At 39.1% G+C, this 21,291-nt stretch overlaps 1 protein-coding gene across 3 annotated transcripts in view; it reads left to right on the plus strand.

Moving 5' to 3' along the window:
• The window catches only part of gabrg2 (gamma-aminobutyric acid type A receptor subunit gamma2), a 57,644-nt gene that overhangs the window by 14,485 nt on the left and 21,868 nt on the right, over positions 1 to 21,291 (plus strand). For all 3 annotated transcript variants that reach the window (XM_042499309.1, XM_042499310.1, XM_042499311.1), the window contains exons 3-6: positions 3,529 to 3,596; positions 6,654 to 6,874; positions 9,204 to 9,286; positions 11,093 to 11,230. In XM_042499309.1, coding sequence (XP_042355243.1) covers positions 3,529 to 3,596; positions 6,654 to 6,874; positions 9,204 to 9,286; positions 11,093 to 11,230 — 510 coding nt within the window. The remainder of the gene's footprint in view (positions 1 to 3,528; positions 3,597 to 6,653; positions 6,875 to 9,203; positions 9,287 to 11,092; positions 11,231 to 21,291) is intronic.

Raw genomic sequence — 21,291 nt, forward strand, 5'->3', positions numbered from 1 at the left:
CACATGCTCCTCTCATTTATGGAGCCGTGCAAGCTATTGCATCATCAGCAACATGGTCCTGTAAATGTTTCACAATAAAATGCCGTCTTCTGAGTCTGTTGACGGAAACGTTGTCAGAGAGTTTTTATTTTGTAACTGAAACAGGGAAGGCTGAGTTAAACATATATTTGTGTCTCCTCATATCTGTGATGGATAAATAGGTGAAAGAATATTATCTTTTGTTGACATCTTGTGGGTGTATTGTGTATTGAGTAGGCTGAAAATGAAATGAAATGCAGTGAACTCGCTGGTCGGTGGTGCAAAGGGGGATAGTGCCGCACAGTGATACCATCATATACTGTATACCGTGGTGAAATTAAAAAAAAAAAAAAAAAAAAAAAAAGATACCGCCCAAGCCTTGCAGCTAGCTTCCATTTTGCATCACTGGTGCAACAAAAAAGAAACAATCCTCCACTGGCTTAAATCCCCGACTAATAAATTGGCTGAAATGATGGCACAAGATGAAAGCAACTGAGTAGGATGTATATGATAAATCTGTTACACTGCTTTCAAGTTTTTTTTTTTTTAATGTATATATACAATCCTGCATATAATGTGACACATTTCATGAAGGGCAGCATCTTTATTCTTAAGACTCTAGAAGTGGGCTCATGCTATAAATTGAAGAGCAGCTCAGATCTGCTTTGAGGTGCAGCTTCAGCCCGGAGAGCTGCTGCATAGCTGGGCGGCTGGCTGCCACCGTCTTCACCATCATCTTCAAACACGCTATGATCTCGCTCACTCAGCGGTGGTATTCCAGCTGCTGCCAAGTTACACAGCTACAGAGGGGTTATAATTAGCTGGCTATACTGTCATCTGATCCACCAACCAATCAACCAACCAACCCTACCAAGAGGAGGCAAAGATTCCCCTCCACTCCTCAGAGCAGTGAAATGCTGTGGATTTAGATTCAGTGCTGATTGTGCCACAGCCTCCCTTTGAAGTCCATTGTGATGCTCATTTAATTTTAATGCCCCTGGAGTCTACTGTACGTATGAAAACCGAAGCAAATAGGACAGAGACACTAAGAGAGAGAGAGAGAGAGAAAGATCCCTAATTCTTAAATAATAATACATCCATGGCTTTGATCAAGGTCATTGCCTTCTAGAAAATAGACTGTTTCAGTGAATTCACAAATATTGAGAGCAACAGAAAGGAGTTATTTTACAGTGAGTTTAACTAACAGGTCTAAACTATGGTTAATGCACAATACTGCATTTGGTCAGAGTCTATGAGCTAATAGGCCTTTTACCAGGATGCCTGTGGTGGGTGTGTTGGCATGTATTGTGTCGTCTCAGACAGCGAGTTAGAAATCTAAGCACAGCCACTTCATGTTCACTGGCATCTCGGAATAATAAGTCCTTGGCATTTGTTTTCCGTATTTCTGAAAGACATGTACTTTCCAGCTGGCTGTATGAAATAAGACACATTTGTTTTAAGTTATTACTATTCTATTCATGGCTTGTAACATTACATGTGCTGCACACATTTTCAGTGACATAAATGTTAGTTATGTCAATGCAATAATATACACTGGCATTCATTACTCACTCATACCTATTTGGCCAGAAGCAATGCTTTAACTGTTGATAAAAACTATGCAAGATTCGGTATTAACCATTTAGAGCATTGTGTATGTGTGTATAAGCATGTGTGATTTTATGTAAGCAGGCTTATGTATGTTAAAGTGTGTATGTGGGGATGGGGGTGCATTGCACATTCATGTATGCCTGTGAGTAACATGAAAAATGGATGCAAACCTGCGCTCACTCCCTCGTATCTCTCATACTCACTGTAGCTCCCGCATTGAGTCCTAACCTGACTCCTCTCTGACACAACGTCCAGTCATCCATAAACATACGCATTACATAGCAAAGTGTACAGTGGTGATCCAGGCTGACACAGAGGATCTGACGGAGCATGGGCGGCCATTTGTCACCAAGCCTCCTCAGTCATACTTTGTTTGACACATGTCTGTCCATCTCACTAAGTGTTGGCAGTAGACACCAAGATGTGGAACACATGGTGCTAGACAGATGCACACATGCAGATGCACACGCAGAGATAATTTATTTACATAAAAAAAGCATGCATCATTTAATAGTTTCCAATGTGCCGATCTATTATTTGTTTGAGGGTAAGAATTGTAATCCTGTCAAGTCAAAATATTTACAATGCACTTCTACCCTAAAAGTGTGTCTCTGTAGGAGCACTGTGCATCAGCAGGTCTCTGCGAAAAGACAGTGACTGATTGGTTATCAAGAGGAGCTCACAGGCCTGAAGCATAGAAGGGTAGAAAAGGAAGGATGGGATGTTGCAGAGGGCACAAAGGTATTGTGTTAAATGGGTTGCGAATTTGGCCGTAAATACAGGCAAAGCATGTGGTTCTCCGACATTGGCAGAAAGCCTGTTTGAAAATGAAGTTGGCTGTGTATGTTCTGATGTCGTCTCATTGCAGACAAAGGAACAGGGGTTGAAAAATGAAGCCAATGCAGAAGTGCCAAAAACTGCAAGTCCTCAAATGACCACTTAAGGCTGGTTAGAAAAGCAGTCAATCATCATAGACCCCCCCACTTTACAGCAAAAATAAACATGTTTACAGCCTGGTTAAAAAACTGTTTTGGTCTCTGTAGCCAATTTCCCCATCCATGACAACTGTGCATTTAATTTTATTGAGGCTTTAAGTTGTGTGTAATTAATAGCTTGGGAGCTTTGAGTGACAGGCTGTCTGCTAGGCCTCAGGCTCTGAATACAGATTCACCCCTTGGTCCTCCACAGCTCCACCCTCTCTATCCAAATTTGGTCACTTCCATCTCCAAAAATCTAAGACTGCAGGGGAAAAAAGCCAAACTCAAAGATTAAAAATGGGAGATCATAAACCAATGGCTGATAACACTGAGGCATATCTAATATTTTTTATACAGGCTGTCAGAAATTCATATTAATAAATCTCAAACAACCTATTGAACAATTCTGTGCCAAACTGCAAGCACTTGAGACGGTAACATCAATAATTGAGTAAAAAACATCATTGAAGTGAGACAAATAATACATCTCAAAATCCTAAGATTTCTTCATACATTAAAATATTTGCCCAATATATTATAAACATTAGATTAGTTGTTTCATATTTTGAGTTTGATGCCTGATAAAGGTTGGTGATGAAATGTTGCATTTCCACTGAACTTGGTGCACTAGTGTGCAAGAATCCAAAACTTTCTTGTGGATGATTTCATCATACACACCTGTCTATCAGGTGTGTATTAGATAAAACTTGACATAACACTGAAAGCTAGCTGAGCAGTAAGCAGCAGCTTTATATTCACACTTTCGCAACAGGAAGACTATTTCCTCCTTTTTCTTCACTGATGATGACGGTGATGATAATATAGACAAAACTGCTAAACAGCTCTCTGAAACTTGTTGTGTAAGTGTATGACGAATCATTGCTCGCCTCTAAAATGGATTTTTTCTTGTGCTTCTTTGCAGTCAAACCAACAGTGATCCACACAGACATGTTTGTCAACAGCATCGGTCCAGTAAATGCCATCAATATGGTGAGTAATACCAGACTATGGTGTTCATGTGTCATCACTGTTATCAATAATCAGCTAGAAACTGCATGCATAACTGAAGAAGAATACTTATTTCAACAATTTGTGTTCAGCCTGCCTCCGTGATTGTCAGAGTGCTGAGGGTATAATGATTCAGATAGTATAGCACTCTGCTCTGGAGCTGGCAGGGTTTCAGTGTCTTGCTCAAGCACACTTCAGCAGGGCAGATGCTCGCTGTCACAGTGGATTGGTTGGTCCATCTAATCACTATGCTGCCCCACTGCCCTTGTAGTGCAGCAACACAATGCAGGTGTCAATCAGCAACTAAACTACTGCACCAGCCTCTGCACCACAGGGGATGAATGTGGCCCATTTAATGCATCTGAGCTGCATTAAAATCCTCTTATTTTGAGTTAGAAATACTGATTAACAGTTGGCCAATTGTGTTGCTCAACACACAGGCCAGATCTCAAAGCAGCATATTTGCAAATGGCTGCGTGAGTTGGCAAATCCTAAGATATTCGCACTTTGTAGTTGCCAGGAATTGCATCAGCGACAATCTGAGGTGTCACCTGTTTGAGCTCTTTGTGGTTTGTTCAAATAAATACACCAGTTTGTGATTTTTCTTGAATCTGGTTTGAAGACAAGGCTGTTTTTTTTGTTTGTTTAAGCTTTTGATCACAGCTGTTTGTTGTGGCGGTTAGAGTGACTCATTTAACTTGTATACTGGTTGCACTAAATTTCTTTGTGTTCAACAGCTGCAATGTTGTTTGTTTTCCATTAACATTTCTCTAATAAAAATGTGCAAATAAAACCTTTTTACTTTAATAACTATTCGAATGATCCATACAAGAGCCATGAAATACAATTGCAGCCATGTGATAAACAGTATATATACAGAACATGCACTGATATAATACTCTCATTTTTAGATGTTTGTTTTGGTTAAATGATAATTTCTTTCAGTTTTCTGATGAATGTATTTGCTAGGTTTTGTTAGAATTTCTTCTAGTGTATGCATGCAGTTTCCTCTAGTGTTATTTATTTAACATTGTTATCCCTTTAAGAAGTAAGACGCTTGCTATGTCTGTAAAGCCAAGTCTGTGTAGCATTTGGTATATTATTCTTATAATGATGCACATCAGTTTCTGCCAATATGAGTGGGAGGACTGCCTCAGCGTCCAAAAATGACATCAGTGTACTCCTATTAATAAAAATAACCAAACTGTAGAGTTGAAAGTCACATTCAGATCAGAAGACCCTTCTCTATGTTGTTTTTGGTAATGCTGTTTGCAATAACACAAGAATCTACTGTATGTGTATATTTATTTGAAAACTGAAGAATAGTAATAGGATATATCCAGTAGCTGTCATGCTTCAGTGACGACCAAAATAGGGCAGAACAGTTCATCTGATAGCGGAGAGGCAAAATGTTTGTCGGAGAGAAAGGAGGATTAGAAAATGAGAGTCTCTTGCAAATCTCAAATCAGCCTTGTTTTATGTGTCATTGTTTTCTGTGGCAGGTTCCCGCTGAGAACCCACTTCTATTGTAATTCTGCGGAGCAGTCTGCTCTACATGGTGGTGGCGTTCCGTTTCACTTAGTCTTAGCTACAACACCCACTCTCAATAATGGCAGTCGCAGTGAAGTTGGAGGAGAGGCATTGATGAGATCAGTTAGAAAATGTGACTTGGCGCTCACATTAGGGAGTCTGCGTGCATGCGTGTGTGTGATGAGGGCGTCACGCTGACATGAAACGATGACTGATTGCTTCACATTCATATGTAATCAGCGTGGTTCGGCCAGTGTGTTCGCATTATGATATGACAAATGTGGTGCGGTAGGTAGATTTTTAAATTTTTAATTGTGCAGGAATCTTTCAAATGTGGCAAAACTGAAACTCATCTTAGACATAGGGAAGGGAGGAAAAGAGGAAGAGATTTAAGGAAGAAAAAGTAGAATGATTTATTGATGCTCTGTAGCCACTAGAGCTAAGCAGTACTTGGCTGTACTTGGATGTGTGCAGCTGTTTGAATTGAAAGTGAGATTCTGTAAAATATCCCACTGTATGTATACGTTAAAAAATGTTCATCCTACTCAGCAGGGCCCAGATGAAGTTCCTAAGGCATTTGGTCTTTCTCTCATCACTGTATTTGAACTGTCTGCCCGTCCTTTGTGGGAAAAAAAGGGATGTTAAAACAATGGGAATGTTGCCTGGTGAAAATGTTTTTCAAATCTTGTTTAGGACTCTTTGGCATGGATTTAGGCTTTATTGTTGGGCTAAGCTTTGTCAGGAAGCTAATGCCTCTATGCCCTCCTGCACACAAATCCCCAGATTTTTTTTCTCTCTCTCCTGCTGTACTTCACTTTGGACCTCAGGGCTCAACCATTCCAAATAACAAAATAAATAAGAAAGACTGATAGCTCCCTCTCACTCACTGACTCTCCTTTCCCCCCTCACATTAGACCACATCACACCTTTGCTCTCAGCTCTTCAACTCTGCCTGTGCCAATTTTCATCCCCAATATGTATGCTCTAACACAGCTCTCACAGGGGCTGAATAGGAGACAGGAGGTTTTGTCAAGCTCAGGACAAAGTGCCGGCAAGGCAGCAGGTTATGAGGTTAGATAATACTCGAGCCAAACAAGGGGAATTATTAATTGCCCCGTTGAACATTTAATTTTCAGGTTGAGGGCCTCAAGATGGTCTTTTTCAGCAGAAATCTTTAGTAGGGACAAAGGGACATCTTGGCCTGAATAGAAACCATCTTGTCTGGGGGAAAAAAGTGCCTTCAAATGTGTTCCAGCATTAAGTTTCCACTGACATAGAAAAGTTCCCTTCGCAGAGAAACAGAGGAGTGCTTTTGCAGCGCCATATTTGATCTCATTGCATCGCAGAGTTAAAAGCCACACATTGGTGACAGGCACCGGTTGCACGCAATACTGTTTGCAAGGTTTCCCTGACAAACAGAGACTTTTATCTAGAGTGTTACATAAAGCATGTGCAGCTTTTAAACCGAAGTGCAACTTAACAATATGGGTGTGTTTTCTCTGTTGTCAGGAATACACCATCGACATCTTTTTCGCTCAGACTTGGTACGACAGGAGGTTAAAATTCAACAGCACAATGAAGGTCCTGCGTCTTAACAGCAACATGGTTGGAAAGATCTGGATTCCCGACACTTTTTTCCGCAATTCCAAGAAGGCCGACGCCCACTGGATCACCACGCCCAATCGCATGCTTCGAATCTGGAATGATGGCCGGATACTCTACACCCTCAGGTAAAATGTCAGGCAAGCCCAAGATAAGATATAAGATTGGATTTGGGTATTTCTCATTCATCTGAGACCCCCACTTTGATTGACTGAGTGACTGGGTGGTAGAATTATTGACCTTTATCACATTGAAAACTTAAATTGTCAGCTATCATTATCTCTCCCACACTGTATCCTGTTTAAATGCTTGTGATTCTAAAGCAAAAGATTTAAAAAAGTGCTTCCAATTTCAGATTAACTGGAAAAAGAGATTTTTTTTTCTGTATTGGAATGAAAGCTAAGATAATGAGGAGTTCAAAATCTATTTACAGTAACATGTAATTCTAGTGATCTCAGCTGAATACATCCGAAAACACTATATAACAGTGAAAATACATGGTAACTTAACTCTTAACTAAACAATCTGAGCGTTGAAGCTGGATTAATAATTACTCTGCAGTATTAAGGGTTCTTTTTTTGTTTCTAATTGGGATGCTTATCAATTTGTTGCCACTAAGGTGCTTCCTCCTCCACCTCGAGCAATGCGTCTACTTTACTAAAGGATTTTGAAGCACCCAACAATTTACGGCTTCTCTACATAAATGTTTCATGGTACTGATTATTCTGAACAGACCTGGGGCAATTTTAAATTCCGCATTTTAAATTTGACATTAATTAGCATGCAGGAAATCTGTCCTACTGAGTGAGGCAGGAAGTTGTTTATGACAAGGGAACAGTGGAACTGCATTGCCTTAAAATGATGTTTTTAGGCACTATGCATTCACTCTTTGGGTTAAAAGAGAACATTTTCAATTCTCCTATTGTATTTTTTAAGTAGGTTAAAATATATGGGAAAATTTCTAAATAAACTAAAAGTTGTAACAATTATAGATATTGCTATAATGTCCAAGATGAAGAGTGATTGGATAAATATGTTAGATATAAGGCTGGGCAATGACATGACATCAATATCATGATATGAAATTAAATATTTACTCAGATTATGGATAGAAGTGATAGAAGTGTTGTCTTTTTCTGGTTTTAAAGTCTAAATTACAGTAAAGTCATGTCATTTTCTGAATCTACCAGACTGTTCTTACTGTTAGGTTATTTTTCTTTATCCACAGAGACACTATATCCACAAGGGTTGGGCCCTAAAAAAATCACAATACTTAAGTCACGATACAATATTATTATGATATGAATGTTTTGCAATATGCTGCTTATTGTGAGAAAATATATTGCAATTTATTACCTCTTTTTATCTGCAAATTTTGTGCCAAAAAGAAAATTTTGTCAAAAACGTTTTATCCAATAAGAAAAAGTTTTCAGTCTGTTAATCTCACTTTAATCAGTTTTATTGCAGTAAAATGTATCCAGTGGACTGAAAAAGCAATTGATTGTATTACTCTAATGGGCCACCAAACATTTAATTTATATTTGCAATATCTGATAATTTGTGTGTTTAAAAAAATATACATGGCGTCCGTAAATCAATTAAAATACTTCCATGCAAATTATCACAATATACTACTATACCGCACCCCTATAATACATAATACAGATGATTTTAAATAAAAAATCTCCTAGCATGAATATTTTTTGAAAGCACCAATAGTCAACCCTACAATATTGTTGTAATGGATGAAATATTAGATGTTTGTCTTTAAACACTCTAAATGTAAAATTATTGAATTCCTCTATGGCTTCAAAACCAGTGTAACTAACAAGAAACGTGAAAGATGTAAAACAGGAGGATAGATTGAAGGGGATTATTAATTGTGCTTATTATCATGTTTTGCATGCCATCATAAATACAGCGGGCATTAATACTGACACATTAATATATCATCAGTGATAATAAGAGAGAAAGTGAACTATTCTGGACTCAATCAAGCCATGATGGATGTTCTGCTATGCAGAACACTACCCCTCCACTTCATTAATTTGTTAAGGAACTCAGAATTTAACCAGTGGTTAATTAGGATGACCGCTATGATTGGGAGGACAATGATACATGACAATAGCGAGTGCATGGATGGGCAAAGTCATTTAAGGTCATTCTCTCATTAAGGGGAAGTTTAATGACTTTGCCTTCAAACTCCCTCAAGTGTGAAAAGGAAGAAACGGGTGTGTTGCTGTGAAAAACATCAATTTAGTTTAGTGGAATTCTAATTAATAATTCCTTGTGTTAATGCTGATAAGGTTAGGGGTTTAATTTAGACTTTTACAACACTTCTCTTAATGTAAACTATTGTTTTTTGATAGACTGGTTTTTCATTTAAAATCTTTATTTACACATATACACTTTTCCATAGTAACTGAGAGAGCGCATCCAAATACTGTGTCTCTGCAGGCTGACCATCGATGCCGAGTGCCAGCTTAAACTGAACAACTTCCCAATGGATGAGCACTCATGTCCCCTGGAGTTTTCAAGCTGTAAGTTTGGCCATATGCTGATCACCCACTGTTTTACCTCTCCCTCCGTTTCAACTCAAACACACACACGCTGTGGCCATGAACAAGCAATATGAGCCTAACAAAGACATAATTTTTAGGAACAATAATGCAACAGGCCAAATCAAAGAAAATGCTATCACAGTCATCAAAGAGCTCTATAAAAGATGAAGAAAAATACAACAACATGTATTTATGTGTTGCGATCTGACAGTTGTGAACAAAAACGTGTTAAACACGTCATTCATTCATGGTACGCACTAGCATTTAATAATAGATGTCTTTCTGCCTACTCGACCAGAGGCAAAGCACTGATTGATTTTTCTGCACTTTGTCAATACCGCTCTAAAAGACATTTCAAAAAGTGACACGAGTCCAAATGAGTCAGTCCCTCCGTGTGAGGAGCGGATGGGGGGTAAGTTATGCTAATGAGGCCGCTATGGATCTACAGAGAGATGCACCATGGGATATTCTCCAGAGAGAATGCTTCCCAAATAGCTCCAGAGTAACAAGAAAGAGGAAGTGGGGGGGGGGGGGGCAGCAGGCCTAAAAATGGAACAGAGGCGTTCATTTAAATTTGATGAAAGCCATGGATGTTTTCAGAACTTTTGAGAACCGCTTGATGTACAGTACATGAGCTCAATCTCAGAGGCAGCAGGCGGAGCACTGCGCAGCATTTATCACGCGGCATATTTTTTTTCTAACACGTGCCACAAAGCAACAAAGCATTGTAGATTTTCCTCTGCAACCTCTTCTGCTGTGGTTCTGGAGAAAGCTTTAGAAACACACCTGATGAAGTATATTATTTCAGTTTTCTCAGAACTGCATGTTCACTTTAATATGTTAATTGCAGCAACTATTTCAGCGACATCACAACTTGTTTCAAAGTGAATATACGACATCAGGACCATTGTTATTCTAGCTTCACAGAGAGGCGACTGAATCTATAATTTGTCCTGGATGCACTGCCAGCGAAGGAGCAGACTGCTTGCCTGGCTGTAATGTGGCAAATGGACAGATCCTTCCATCCCCTGCTCCTCTGAGGTCCAGAATTACTGGATGTCTGAGAGCACTTTAGTAATAAAGCCATATAACGTTCATACGGAGGAAGTTTAATGTGCATTACTCAAGCCACTGGCCTGCACAGCTCATCACTAGACGACACACTAAACCTTTCACCGGATGAGGAGCCCAATTCCAAATCCAACTTACTATGGGTTTAACTGAAGCTTAACTGTGTCTTTTTATTCCAAATTTGGAGACCAGACAAATTCAATGCTAACAAATATAATTTGATTATGATAATGCATTTGCATCGTCTAAGTGAACCAGCATCAGACAAGATTGTTATTGTGGTTCTCACAAGCGGAGAACATCCTCATGAGGAATAAAATTACTGGAAACCAACAGACGTGGATCAATTTTGTAATTCTTGCCTTTAAGTCAGCTGAGTTTTTCCGAAAAAGTTTTCACTCCACAAATGGACTGCATATTATGTCAGGAGTCTGTTATATAATGGTTCTTTCATGAAACGGTTTATTTGCAAGCTAGCTGACTCTGTATGGATTACTGTGAAATAAAACAGACTGTGCTCAATGCTTTTGTTTCATATTGAACAGTGTTCCAACATGTTGTTTTAAATAGCAGAATGCTTATCTGAGGAGGCAAGTCTTAAGATATCTCCTAAAAAGGGATGAACGCTAGTCTTTGGAAAACATTTTCATTTTTGCACCAAACTTATTTCATGTTTTAACTGAGCTCTATGTGACTCTGCTCCATCCTGTTCAGATGGCTACCCCAGGGAGGAGATTGTGTACAAGTGGAAGAGGAGCTCAGTGGAGGTTGGGGACATTCGCTCCTGGAGGCTCTACCAGTTCTCCTTTGTGGGGCTGAGGAACACCTCTGAGATTGTCAGGACTGTCTCAGGTAAGACAGTCTCACTTTTTTTCCTTTACAACGCTTACTCATTCATAAAAGGCTGACTGTATGTTCTTTGCCATTGACACCCTGTTTGTGCCACTGAACAGCCGTTAGAGTGACAGAAGTGATTTCTTGAACATGTAGCAACAGAATAGGTGATTCCACGGGTGCTGCACGACACAACATTCATGTTGAGCGTGATATATTTAATCTGATGGAGGCAGGAGCATGCAGGCAGCTTCATCTTAATGATGTGATATGGTGGAATGAGAGGCGTTATTATTATCAAGCTTAACTGTCCATGCCAGTGACTAAACACGTTATAAAATACATTTCTCTCCCTGACTCTCTCAAAATTGCCATTCGCCTTTCAAGTCTGACCTGTCAGCAATCACGGCTGATCTGTAGACCTGTCTGGCTCGTGTCTGTTGCTAGGGGTTACAACAAGAGGTTGACTTGGGACAAGGACATGACCTGTCATGTTTTTTATCCACTTTCAGTTTTCACTGCCTCGAGTAAAATCCATAAGGGCTATGGTCCGCATATATATGACTTCCCCTGTGGGATGGCCATGCTGCTGGCAGAGTGGGATGCACTGTAAGAACAATATATCCAAGATGCTGCACCATTCATCCACTCAGTGCATGCACTTAAAGCTTTTCAGCATTTTTGATATTTTTGGCCCTTACAATATGCACATAGAAGTGTTTATAGGGCATCTTCTGAAAGACTTTTGGTGGCTTTTAGTGATATACTGGACCCTATAGCTCAAACTGTTATACTTTCGAAGGCAGGTCTGAATGTTTGTGACAACTGAGAAATCAAATGTGTATTTAATGTTTTTTTTAAGGTAGAGGTCAACATGACCTACAGTTTGTGGCTGCAGCTCCAAAATTATCCTGTGTAGATGCTTGTTGAAATATTAAGAAGTCACAGCACAGTGACTTTAAAATATACTAGAAAAAAATTATTAGATAAAATCAAATTAATTGAAAATATACATTTGAGTGAAAGACAAGTCTGATTTTAAATCACACTTGAAACAATGAACAAAATGAAATGAAATTAACTCAGAATCCACACTTGAAAAAAAAAGAAAATCTGTTGAGTTTATATTTCTGTATCAACATTTATTGTATCTGCATAACAAAGACTAAGAAGAAGATATTCACTCATGATTTTTGTCAGGTTATGTTCATCCACTATTTTGCTCCATATTTTGCTCTATTCTCTGGACAAAATAAGCTGCTAAAAATCACTGTAAAGACAGCCATGAACAATACGGAATAGTTCTAAATGCTATACACCCACATGCAGTACATTTTAAAAGCTATTATTTGCTAAATAGAAATAGTATTTGTAAGTAAAACTTTGAAATATAATTTTTTTTTAAAACCTACATTTCGCCCCCATTTATCTGTTATCACACTTGCGTCAACTGTCCACCATGGCATGCTCTAACAAGGGTGGATGAATGTAAATAATGTGGTGCCTACTCATTAACACACAGGGGACAATGTGCATCATTCATGCAGTATATTTATGGTGTACTGGATGAATTCCATTCAAGAAGATGCAGGAATATTTGCTTGAGGAAAAACAGGAGGTTCCACTGTGTCTCCATGCATATGTTTGTTTGTTTATGTTTATATTCATGAGATGTCTGTAAGTAATGTATGTAACGCTCTGCTGAGGAATTATATGTATCCTCTACGCTGTCTGTGGTGTGAATCAAAGAAAGCCTTCCCGCAGAGATTAGCTTTGGCCAGAAGAGAGTTCATTCTCATGAGATCAGCTGCATTATACAGAGGAACTGATGAAGAAAATTTTAAATAAGGGTCTAATATATATGTTCAAGTAAAATATCCCCCTTAATGAATCCTATTGTTAAATTGCTTGGAAAGAAATACAGCCATTTCAGCAATTATTCGCTTAACTTGCATCTTTAGGGGTGATTAAAAAAGAAAAGCTGCCATATGTTTCCTTATTAACACCAGCATACAAGGGTTTTTTAAACTTCAGCTCAATCTCTTTTTTATGAGATACTCAATTCATCCTAAGATATCTGTTACGTGGATATTGATCAGGGGGAAATGGATGTTTTTTGGCTGCACTCCATCCGTTTAGAATATAGGCTGAAAGGCTATAAGAGGTAAAGTCACACATGTATCAGTATAGGGTCATTGTGCTGGCTCTCATTTGCAGATCAGTATAGTCAATTCGTATACTGCATCCTTTCATAATAAAAGTCAAGGCTGTCTTGTGAGAAGCACGTACTGTACTGCAGCAAAACACAAAAAATAGTGAAAGAATTACTGCATACAGTTTTGATTGCTTTGTTGTGTATGAGTTCTTTGGTGATGCAGGTGTACTTTATAGTGACTATTTCAGTGGCTGTACTGTGTGTATACATTGAAAGTGCTGTATATGACATTCAGAAACCATCTTTGCACTGTGCTCATATGACTGCTAACACTAATTTACACATTCTAATCCCAGCTCATCAAACATCAGTGCTGCTCACATCTTCATGATACGATAGGTGTTCACCTGCGTCTGCTGTTGATGTTCTGGGACGGTGTGTTAATTTATTCCTGTTAAATGCACTATGTCTTTTGAAAATACACTTGTACATATGTACAGTTTCTGCTTGTTAGATGCATACAGTCTTTTTCAAAAATGACTTTATGTTGGTAAAATACCTTGTATATATGTTTATTTCCTTGTGCAACAAAAGCACACAGTTAGGTTAAAAAAAAACACAACCATTATGACTTGGCTCAACAATCAAACAGGAAGCAAACAGATGGCTCCTGGGTTTAAGTCACTGTTTAAGTGGTTGTATTCGACAACTTGAGAATTAGAACAGGCTGCACTGATAATGGCGTAGTCGCGAAAGGTAGCACCCACCCTCCACTTTCCCCCAGGTGAACACCTTTACCTCTGTCAGCGCTGTTGCTGTTTCTGATTTTCTAGCTGTTAACACTGTTAGCTGCTAGCCGCCAATTCAGCCACTTCTATACTGAGAGCCATGTGCAGCAACCTGAATCAGACTCTGCATCACAGACATGCTCTAAATGTTGTGCATAGCTCCTTTCATGTTCATTAATTTATATGCGGTAGCTCTAGGAGCTTATGAACAATGCTCTCCTGTGATGAATAGTTAAATTTGAGGTAATATTGTGTTTGGAGTGTTGGGTGCTGAGGGTGTAATAGCTGCTAACCCTGTTAGGTAACCCAGTGCTCTGTAATGGTGACAAACAAAGCTGTGACAAAATACCAGGAATCATCAGCTTTTACAGAAAACACATTTTAGAAATGTTTGAGCACTAAAGATATGTAAAGGTAATGCATTGACCTCTGCAATGCAGTTTATTATTCTAAATATTCCAATATAAATCAGTCATCAGATGCACAGAATCAGATTTTTCTCAGAGTTGAAATGCTCACCTTTCAGTGGTGGCCGACAAACTGAGCTCTATGGGACAAACACAGAGGTATGCTTGTATGCAAACATACCCATGGGAATAGCAAAATTCACCCAGTCGTTCAGTAATTTGCTACAGTTCAACAGAGTGCCACTGCAACGTTATGCTCACACACACACACACACACACACACACACACACACACACAGGGAGGGATGTGGTGTGCACAGCACATGTGCATTGCGAGACCAAATGCTTGAACAGCAGTGGTGCAAGGTGATTAAAAAATAAATAAATATTAAAACCGTGCTTGTAAATTTTCTCTCTGTTTAAATCAAAACAGTTTTCAAGTGACAACATGAAAAGGCGATCTGTGTAGGAGGGTGAGCTGTAGTGGAGAATTTGCAGCGTCCTCTGACTCTCTCTCTCTCTGATCTGGTTTGTTATTTCCACAAACAGCCATCTGCTCTCTTGTCAGAGCAGAGAACCTTGACTGTGGCTGAGAGACCTCTTGTCTCATTTTGCAGTCAGTTTGGGTATCTGACCTGCTTCAAGATTCATGAACACAACATCTGTCTCGAAAAGCACTCAGTTAGGGACTTATAATTACCCAGTCATCTCAAGCACTTGCAATTTAGTGGGTAGCGCTCCTGAAAGGTGTGCTGGAAATGTCAAAAATATTCCTTAATATGCTGCATTATTATCAGCTCTTTCCGTGCATTTTAAGTGTAGACAAACATTACAATAATAAGCCATTGTACTGATAATTTATATTTTTCTGCTTTACTTCTCTGAACACTGAAAGTATCCTTATCTTAATTCTATACTGTGAAATAGGTGGATTTATTATCACAAACAGCAGTAAATTCAATAAAAATCGTGTTTGACCTTTTTAATTTGGCTTAATTCGTGATTTGATTGTATTGGATGCAGCACAAGAGTAAAGCTTGAACACTGCCACTGTGTTGACTACAGAGCAGTGAGTTGGGAAACCAGATAAACAGAAGCTCAAGCTCTTGTCCCAGCATCTGCGTATGTGTACCCTGTGTGTCCATGAGCAAAACACTGAATCCCTGCCAGCTAAACGCTTCGTTTTCTTTGTTAAAGTTTGTCAGAGTTATTCTTTCAACACAAACCTTTGCACAGTATTCAGTTTTGCACTAAATGCTGAATCGATTACAGTTTAACTGAGTTGAAATGGGTCAGATGAGGCCACAGAGGGACACATAATGGTAAGCCAAGCAGGCATGCAGGCAGGTGAATTGGCCGGATCCAGACAATGAAGACTATAGCAAATAGGCAGAGGAAGAGATTCCTTCTCATTCTTTGAGACAAGCCAGTCTCTCCCAGGCTCAACTTGTCACAGCACTACTCTCACGAATTAATGTATCCGTGCTTGTAGTCTCTGACTATCTTTTTTTAATAAAAAGTGATGCATGATTAAAGAACGATTGAGTGATATTGTAATAGAAGGGGGGCCGGGGCAGTGACATGCCATCTGCTGCTCTCATCCAGTTGTGCTGTAGCTTTTTATAAAGGCTATGTCTGTTTGTATTTTGTTCCTTTTTCCTCCCTCAGCCAGTGTCCAAAGGCTTGGTCTCTCAACATGTCACTTCACATCAGAGATGCCTGTATTGCCTGGAAGGCCATACCTGCATTTACTAAAACAGACACACACACACATTTGCATGCACACATGCCATCTCAGGCCAGTAAAAAAACACATTCACTGCTGCTTATGACAAGCAAGGACCCTTGAAAGGACGCCAGTGGACAGAATAGAGAGAAGCTGAAAAGAGATGCAGAGGAGTTTGAAGGCAGGACAGCCAAGGTACACAGCTAATGATGCTGTTAAGTTAACCTCAAAGTTAACCTCTCAGTGACTGGGTTAGGTTTGATGCTGGGAGCTGTGTTCTCACCCATCTGCCAGGCTGGAGTTCAGGGAAGAGCATCATAGTGCAGACAAGAACAGAGAAAAAAAAGAGAAACCAGAGGAGGAGGAGTGGACAAATTATAGAGAGGGGGGGTGGGAATAAAATGAAAAAGATAGTTGTGGCTTTTTACTAGTCCTGCGAAGGAAAATTACAGATCAGAATCCATGTTGCCAGTTTACGGAGGTCAAGTGTGTCAGGTTGGGAGCAAAATGTGTGGATTTATTACATCTAGGGTTATAGTTTGGGAACTTATGTCTCAGAAAATATAAAAACAACATTTTAAAAACTTGTACTCCCAGTGGATTACTGGTAGTTTTTGCAAGTAAATGGTCATATAGTTATAAACAGGTTTGCTTTCCAAGCTTTGACTCGGCATTTAACTGTGACTGGGAAAGTAATATATGCACTGTGTGATAAATGTAGTGACCTGAAGATGAAATACACTCTCATAGCTTGACAAATACAATTCTGTTATTTTTTTAAAGCACCTAAAACATCAATGGCCCCCAATTTGCATCCAACAACAGCAGTGTGGTTGCACTAATAGATTATGGATGCATGTGTTTGATAAAAGAAGATGTATTGTGAGGGGGGGGGGGGGGATGAATGACTGATTTGTTTTATCAAGAAATGGGCGATTAGTCATTTTGTCGAAAGCCGTTGATTAATGTAGCCGGTGTGGTGCATTTACATTAACTATCAAATGCTATCACAGGGATCTCTCTGAGATCTTCCCAGCACATTAGTGGAACAAATGAGCTCAGAAAAGCATTGCTTGGATTGCCAAGGAGCTTTTCCTCTCGAGCATAAAGGGAATCAATGCCATGTGCTGTCTTTCTTTCTTGTTTTGCTGTTCACTTTTGTCAGAATCTTTGGGTGGTTTAAGCAGGACATGAAGTGCTTAATTCTCCATCCTTTTAGCCAAGTGCAAACGTACGCGACTTGCATCAGCCAGTGGTATATATTAGTATGTGGTTGACAGTACTCAGAGTGCTTTGGTCCACGCTTGTGTCCAGGATGAATTAATGCATGTTCCTATGTGTCCATTTGCTTGCATGCACATTTCAGTGTGCGCTCTCCACTGAATACGAGTCTCTTTTTTTACATATTGAAAGCTATTCTTAGAGTGACCTTCCAAAAGCCATGCCGTGCAGCCCTGTTGTCTGTGTGCGCCCGCCTGTGTGATTCAGTTAGAGTGGAGAAAGCCCAGGGACACATCAGTGGCCCTCTCCCGATTACGGAGCGCCACAGTTTGCAGATGATTCTTTGATGGGCGACTCTGGAGGCATTATGGTTGAGGGGAAGTGGCTTGGCAAGAGGGAAACAGTCAGCCAAAACAAATACATGAACGCCCATGCACATGGTATATATAAACACAATCATGTAAGCACAGTGACTCTGACATACCAAAGGATTCCCCTTATAGCTTGGCAGAGTGCATCACTGTCCTATCTTTAGGCCCTCAGTGCTGTGAATGGGGACCTAGACCATAATTGAATCCTCTGATACACAAACACACTCTCGTACACAACTGGAAAAGATACAGCTCTGCTGCATCCTCCTTTATGATTCGAGCCCCTTTATCTTGTTGAGAGGTATTAAGATACAATTTTAGTTTGTATCAGTTGTATCCAGAGGTGTGGACTCTATCACATGACCTGGACTGGAGTTAGACTTGGCTCAAAAATTTGATGATTCGATAAAATAAAAAAAATATTTGCAACTTGACTTGGACTTAAACACCAATGACTTGTGACTTCGCTTGGACTTGAGTCTTTTGACTTGAAATAACTTGATACCTTCCCCTGAGCCCAAAGATTAAAAAGTATGTTATGTGCCAGGATTTTTTTTCTAAATCAACTAACATGAATGCTTTGCAAGTTAACAGTTAATAATTCTCCAGTTCCTCTTTGTTTTAGCTGATTGGAAAGCATCCAATCAGGTTGCAGGAGAGAACAATAAAAAGCTAATATTATGCTACTGTGCGCTAGCTGAAAAACAAATTGCAGTATGCAAAACAAGCAGGTTGAAAATAAAGATAAAGACACATCAACTTCCAACTTTGTTAAAAATTTGAAGTTGCACAAATTACAGTAAATCAAGGCAAATATTAACATAGCTATTGAGCTAATGTTAGCTAAACAGCTAAGGATTTTTTTTAACTAACTTGTTTTGACCAAAGACTTTCACCCATTTGTTTGGTGACTAAAGTTTTGAATCCTTAAGTTTGGCATTTCAGCCACTGTGCTTAAAAATGCATAACTTTTGGTCTTCATAAAATGTAAACAGGTGAGTTATAAAAAATATATATGTTTGTTTTTTTTTTTACCAGACTATAAGCATGTTTATTTCTGCTGTAAAGTTGGGCATTTTAACATAGGGAGTCTGGGGGATTTACTCTTGTTTTGAAATCAGCCAAGACTACAGTTGATGAACTACAGTTTTTCGCACTTCCACATTGGCTTCATTTTTCAGCCTCGCCGATAGCTGCTGGGTTTTACGAATAAGTGCAGACTTTAAAAAGCATTCATGATATTTCTAAATTTAATAATTGGCATCACATTTGTTGAAGAGGCTATTATGACTTGGTTGGGACTTTAAACTCAGAGTTTAGAACTTGGGATTTATCAGTCTTGACTTGGGACTAATGCGTAAAGACTCCAGACTTACTTGTGATTTTCAAAACAATGACTATGGCTCACCTCTGGGTGTATCTAATGACTTATGAGTTTCATCACAGCTGTGTAGTGTGATTATTGCATTGCAAAACAGGAAAGCTGTTCTGTAAAGAAAATCTACTTAAAAGAGAGATGCACAGACATGTGGCAATATTGTCTTGTTGAGGTTTGTGAAATCCCCAAGTGGTAACATGCATGCCACATACGAGTTCCATAGCAGAAAACCAAAGCAAATTAAAGGGAAAATGTTATCAAATTCCTCAAAACAAAATCATGCCAGCAAGGCATGGATGCTTGTCACCACCTGCCTGGTTTAATCAAGAAAATATGAAGGGGAGACAAAAAGCAATAAAACCAAAATGCCAATACTTTTTTTTATTGTTATGGAGACAGCATCCCTGATGAAATAAAGCACCTGTGAAAGCCCAGGCATATTGTGCAAGATTATTCAAGTTTCCAATGCATAAATTGTCCCGACGAGTAACACTTCATTTTAAGAACAACTCACAATAAATGTTTAAAAAGGAGATGCAATATGAGATTGAGGAATATGCAGATGCATCATTCAAATATTACTTTTTGGTTGTATCATGGGTTCTCAGTCATGTTTATGTCAAGTAATTCAGTGGTGCTCTGATGCGAATTCACAATACATTAAAATGAGTATTAGGGTGTGAAATTTTTAAAACTGGTTTGATAATAAGCCAAAAACTGGACTGGACCGGTTTACCAAATTTAATGATTCAGCAGTCAGTCCTGAGAGGAATATAATGACATCGTGTCCCAAGAGAAAACTAGTACCAAACTATCACGCAGCATAGAATAACACTGGAGCCCTCTGTCCAAACTGATTCCATTAAATATGCACTTCTGTTACTTCATGTAAACAAACCACATAATGTTAGCTATCAGCTGTGCACTGGAGATCAGACCGAAGAAGTAGCCCACTTGCTATCTTCATACTTTCGGAATGTTACTTTTTAAATCAGAGATCAAGTTTTATGTTGTGATATTTAGTGGAAATTACTTGGCACTATACTATTTACATTAGCAGAAACTTTCAGATTCCAGGTGCTATCCGTCCAGCCAGCTGACACTGCGCTTAGTTTTTTTTAGTGAAAAAAGTAGGTTTTGTGTAAATAATTCCTTATTTCATCCTCTTGAATCAGCTGTTCCTCATCCACTGCTGCACTTTCAAAGCAAGCAACAGATATAAGTAGTAACACAGCATCCAACAAAAGTTTAGCTCACAACAGCACCTGCAGCCAATAAAGGACAGCTCTGTCAGCTTTAAAATCAAAGTCGCCATACTGGCACAGTTTTAGCCTTTTTAAGAGAATAACTATATGTTGACATTTCTCCTCTCATCATCAAAAGGTAAACAAACAGTTTGCGCTGCTCTCCCTTCCTCCCCCTCGCCTCTGCTGAAATTTGATCTCTATCTTGTTGCAGACACCGGCCGCTCCCTCTCTGCAGTAAATGAAAACATGACCTGTATGACACTAGTTGCTCAATTAATAAGTTTACAAACATGATAGGTTATTGTATTAATCACACTGTCATGTTGCTTATTACTTATGCAGTTTGACTTGGATTCAGTGCTGTGGTAGGCAACTTTTGAAACTGCCAGAAAGTGACATAATGACACATATGCCGGTTCAGCCAGTTTGCATGAAACAAACCGATTGAAGCTTTTACAGCGGACTGGACCGGCAAAACTGCCAATCGACCCAAATTTAATGAGCATAGAGGTGAAACTGCAAGTCTTAATCTTTCTTAACAATTCCTTTATCCTCATATAGTACGAAATCAGACATATAATAAAAAAGAAAACGTCAAAATAGACACAGAGCAGGCTACCCTTGACTTCATGCTGTATATGAAAACAGTAATTTAATCACAGTAATGATACGTTGCACTTTTTTTTATCAGATGATGATCACTCCATCTTCGCTGAAGGAAAAAGGTTAAGAAGCGCTGAAACAATCCATTAGCCACGGTGCGACTCTGTTGCTATAATAGCTGCT

Source organism: Plectropomus leopardus, chromosome 13, assembly GCF_008729295.1.
Source record: "Plectropomus leopardus isolate mb chromosome 13, YSFRI_Pleo_2.0, whole genome shotgun sequence".
Taxonomy (NCBI): domain Eukaryota; kingdom Metazoa; phylum Chordata; class Actinopteri; order Perciformes; family Serranidae; genus Plectropomus; species Plectropomus leopardus.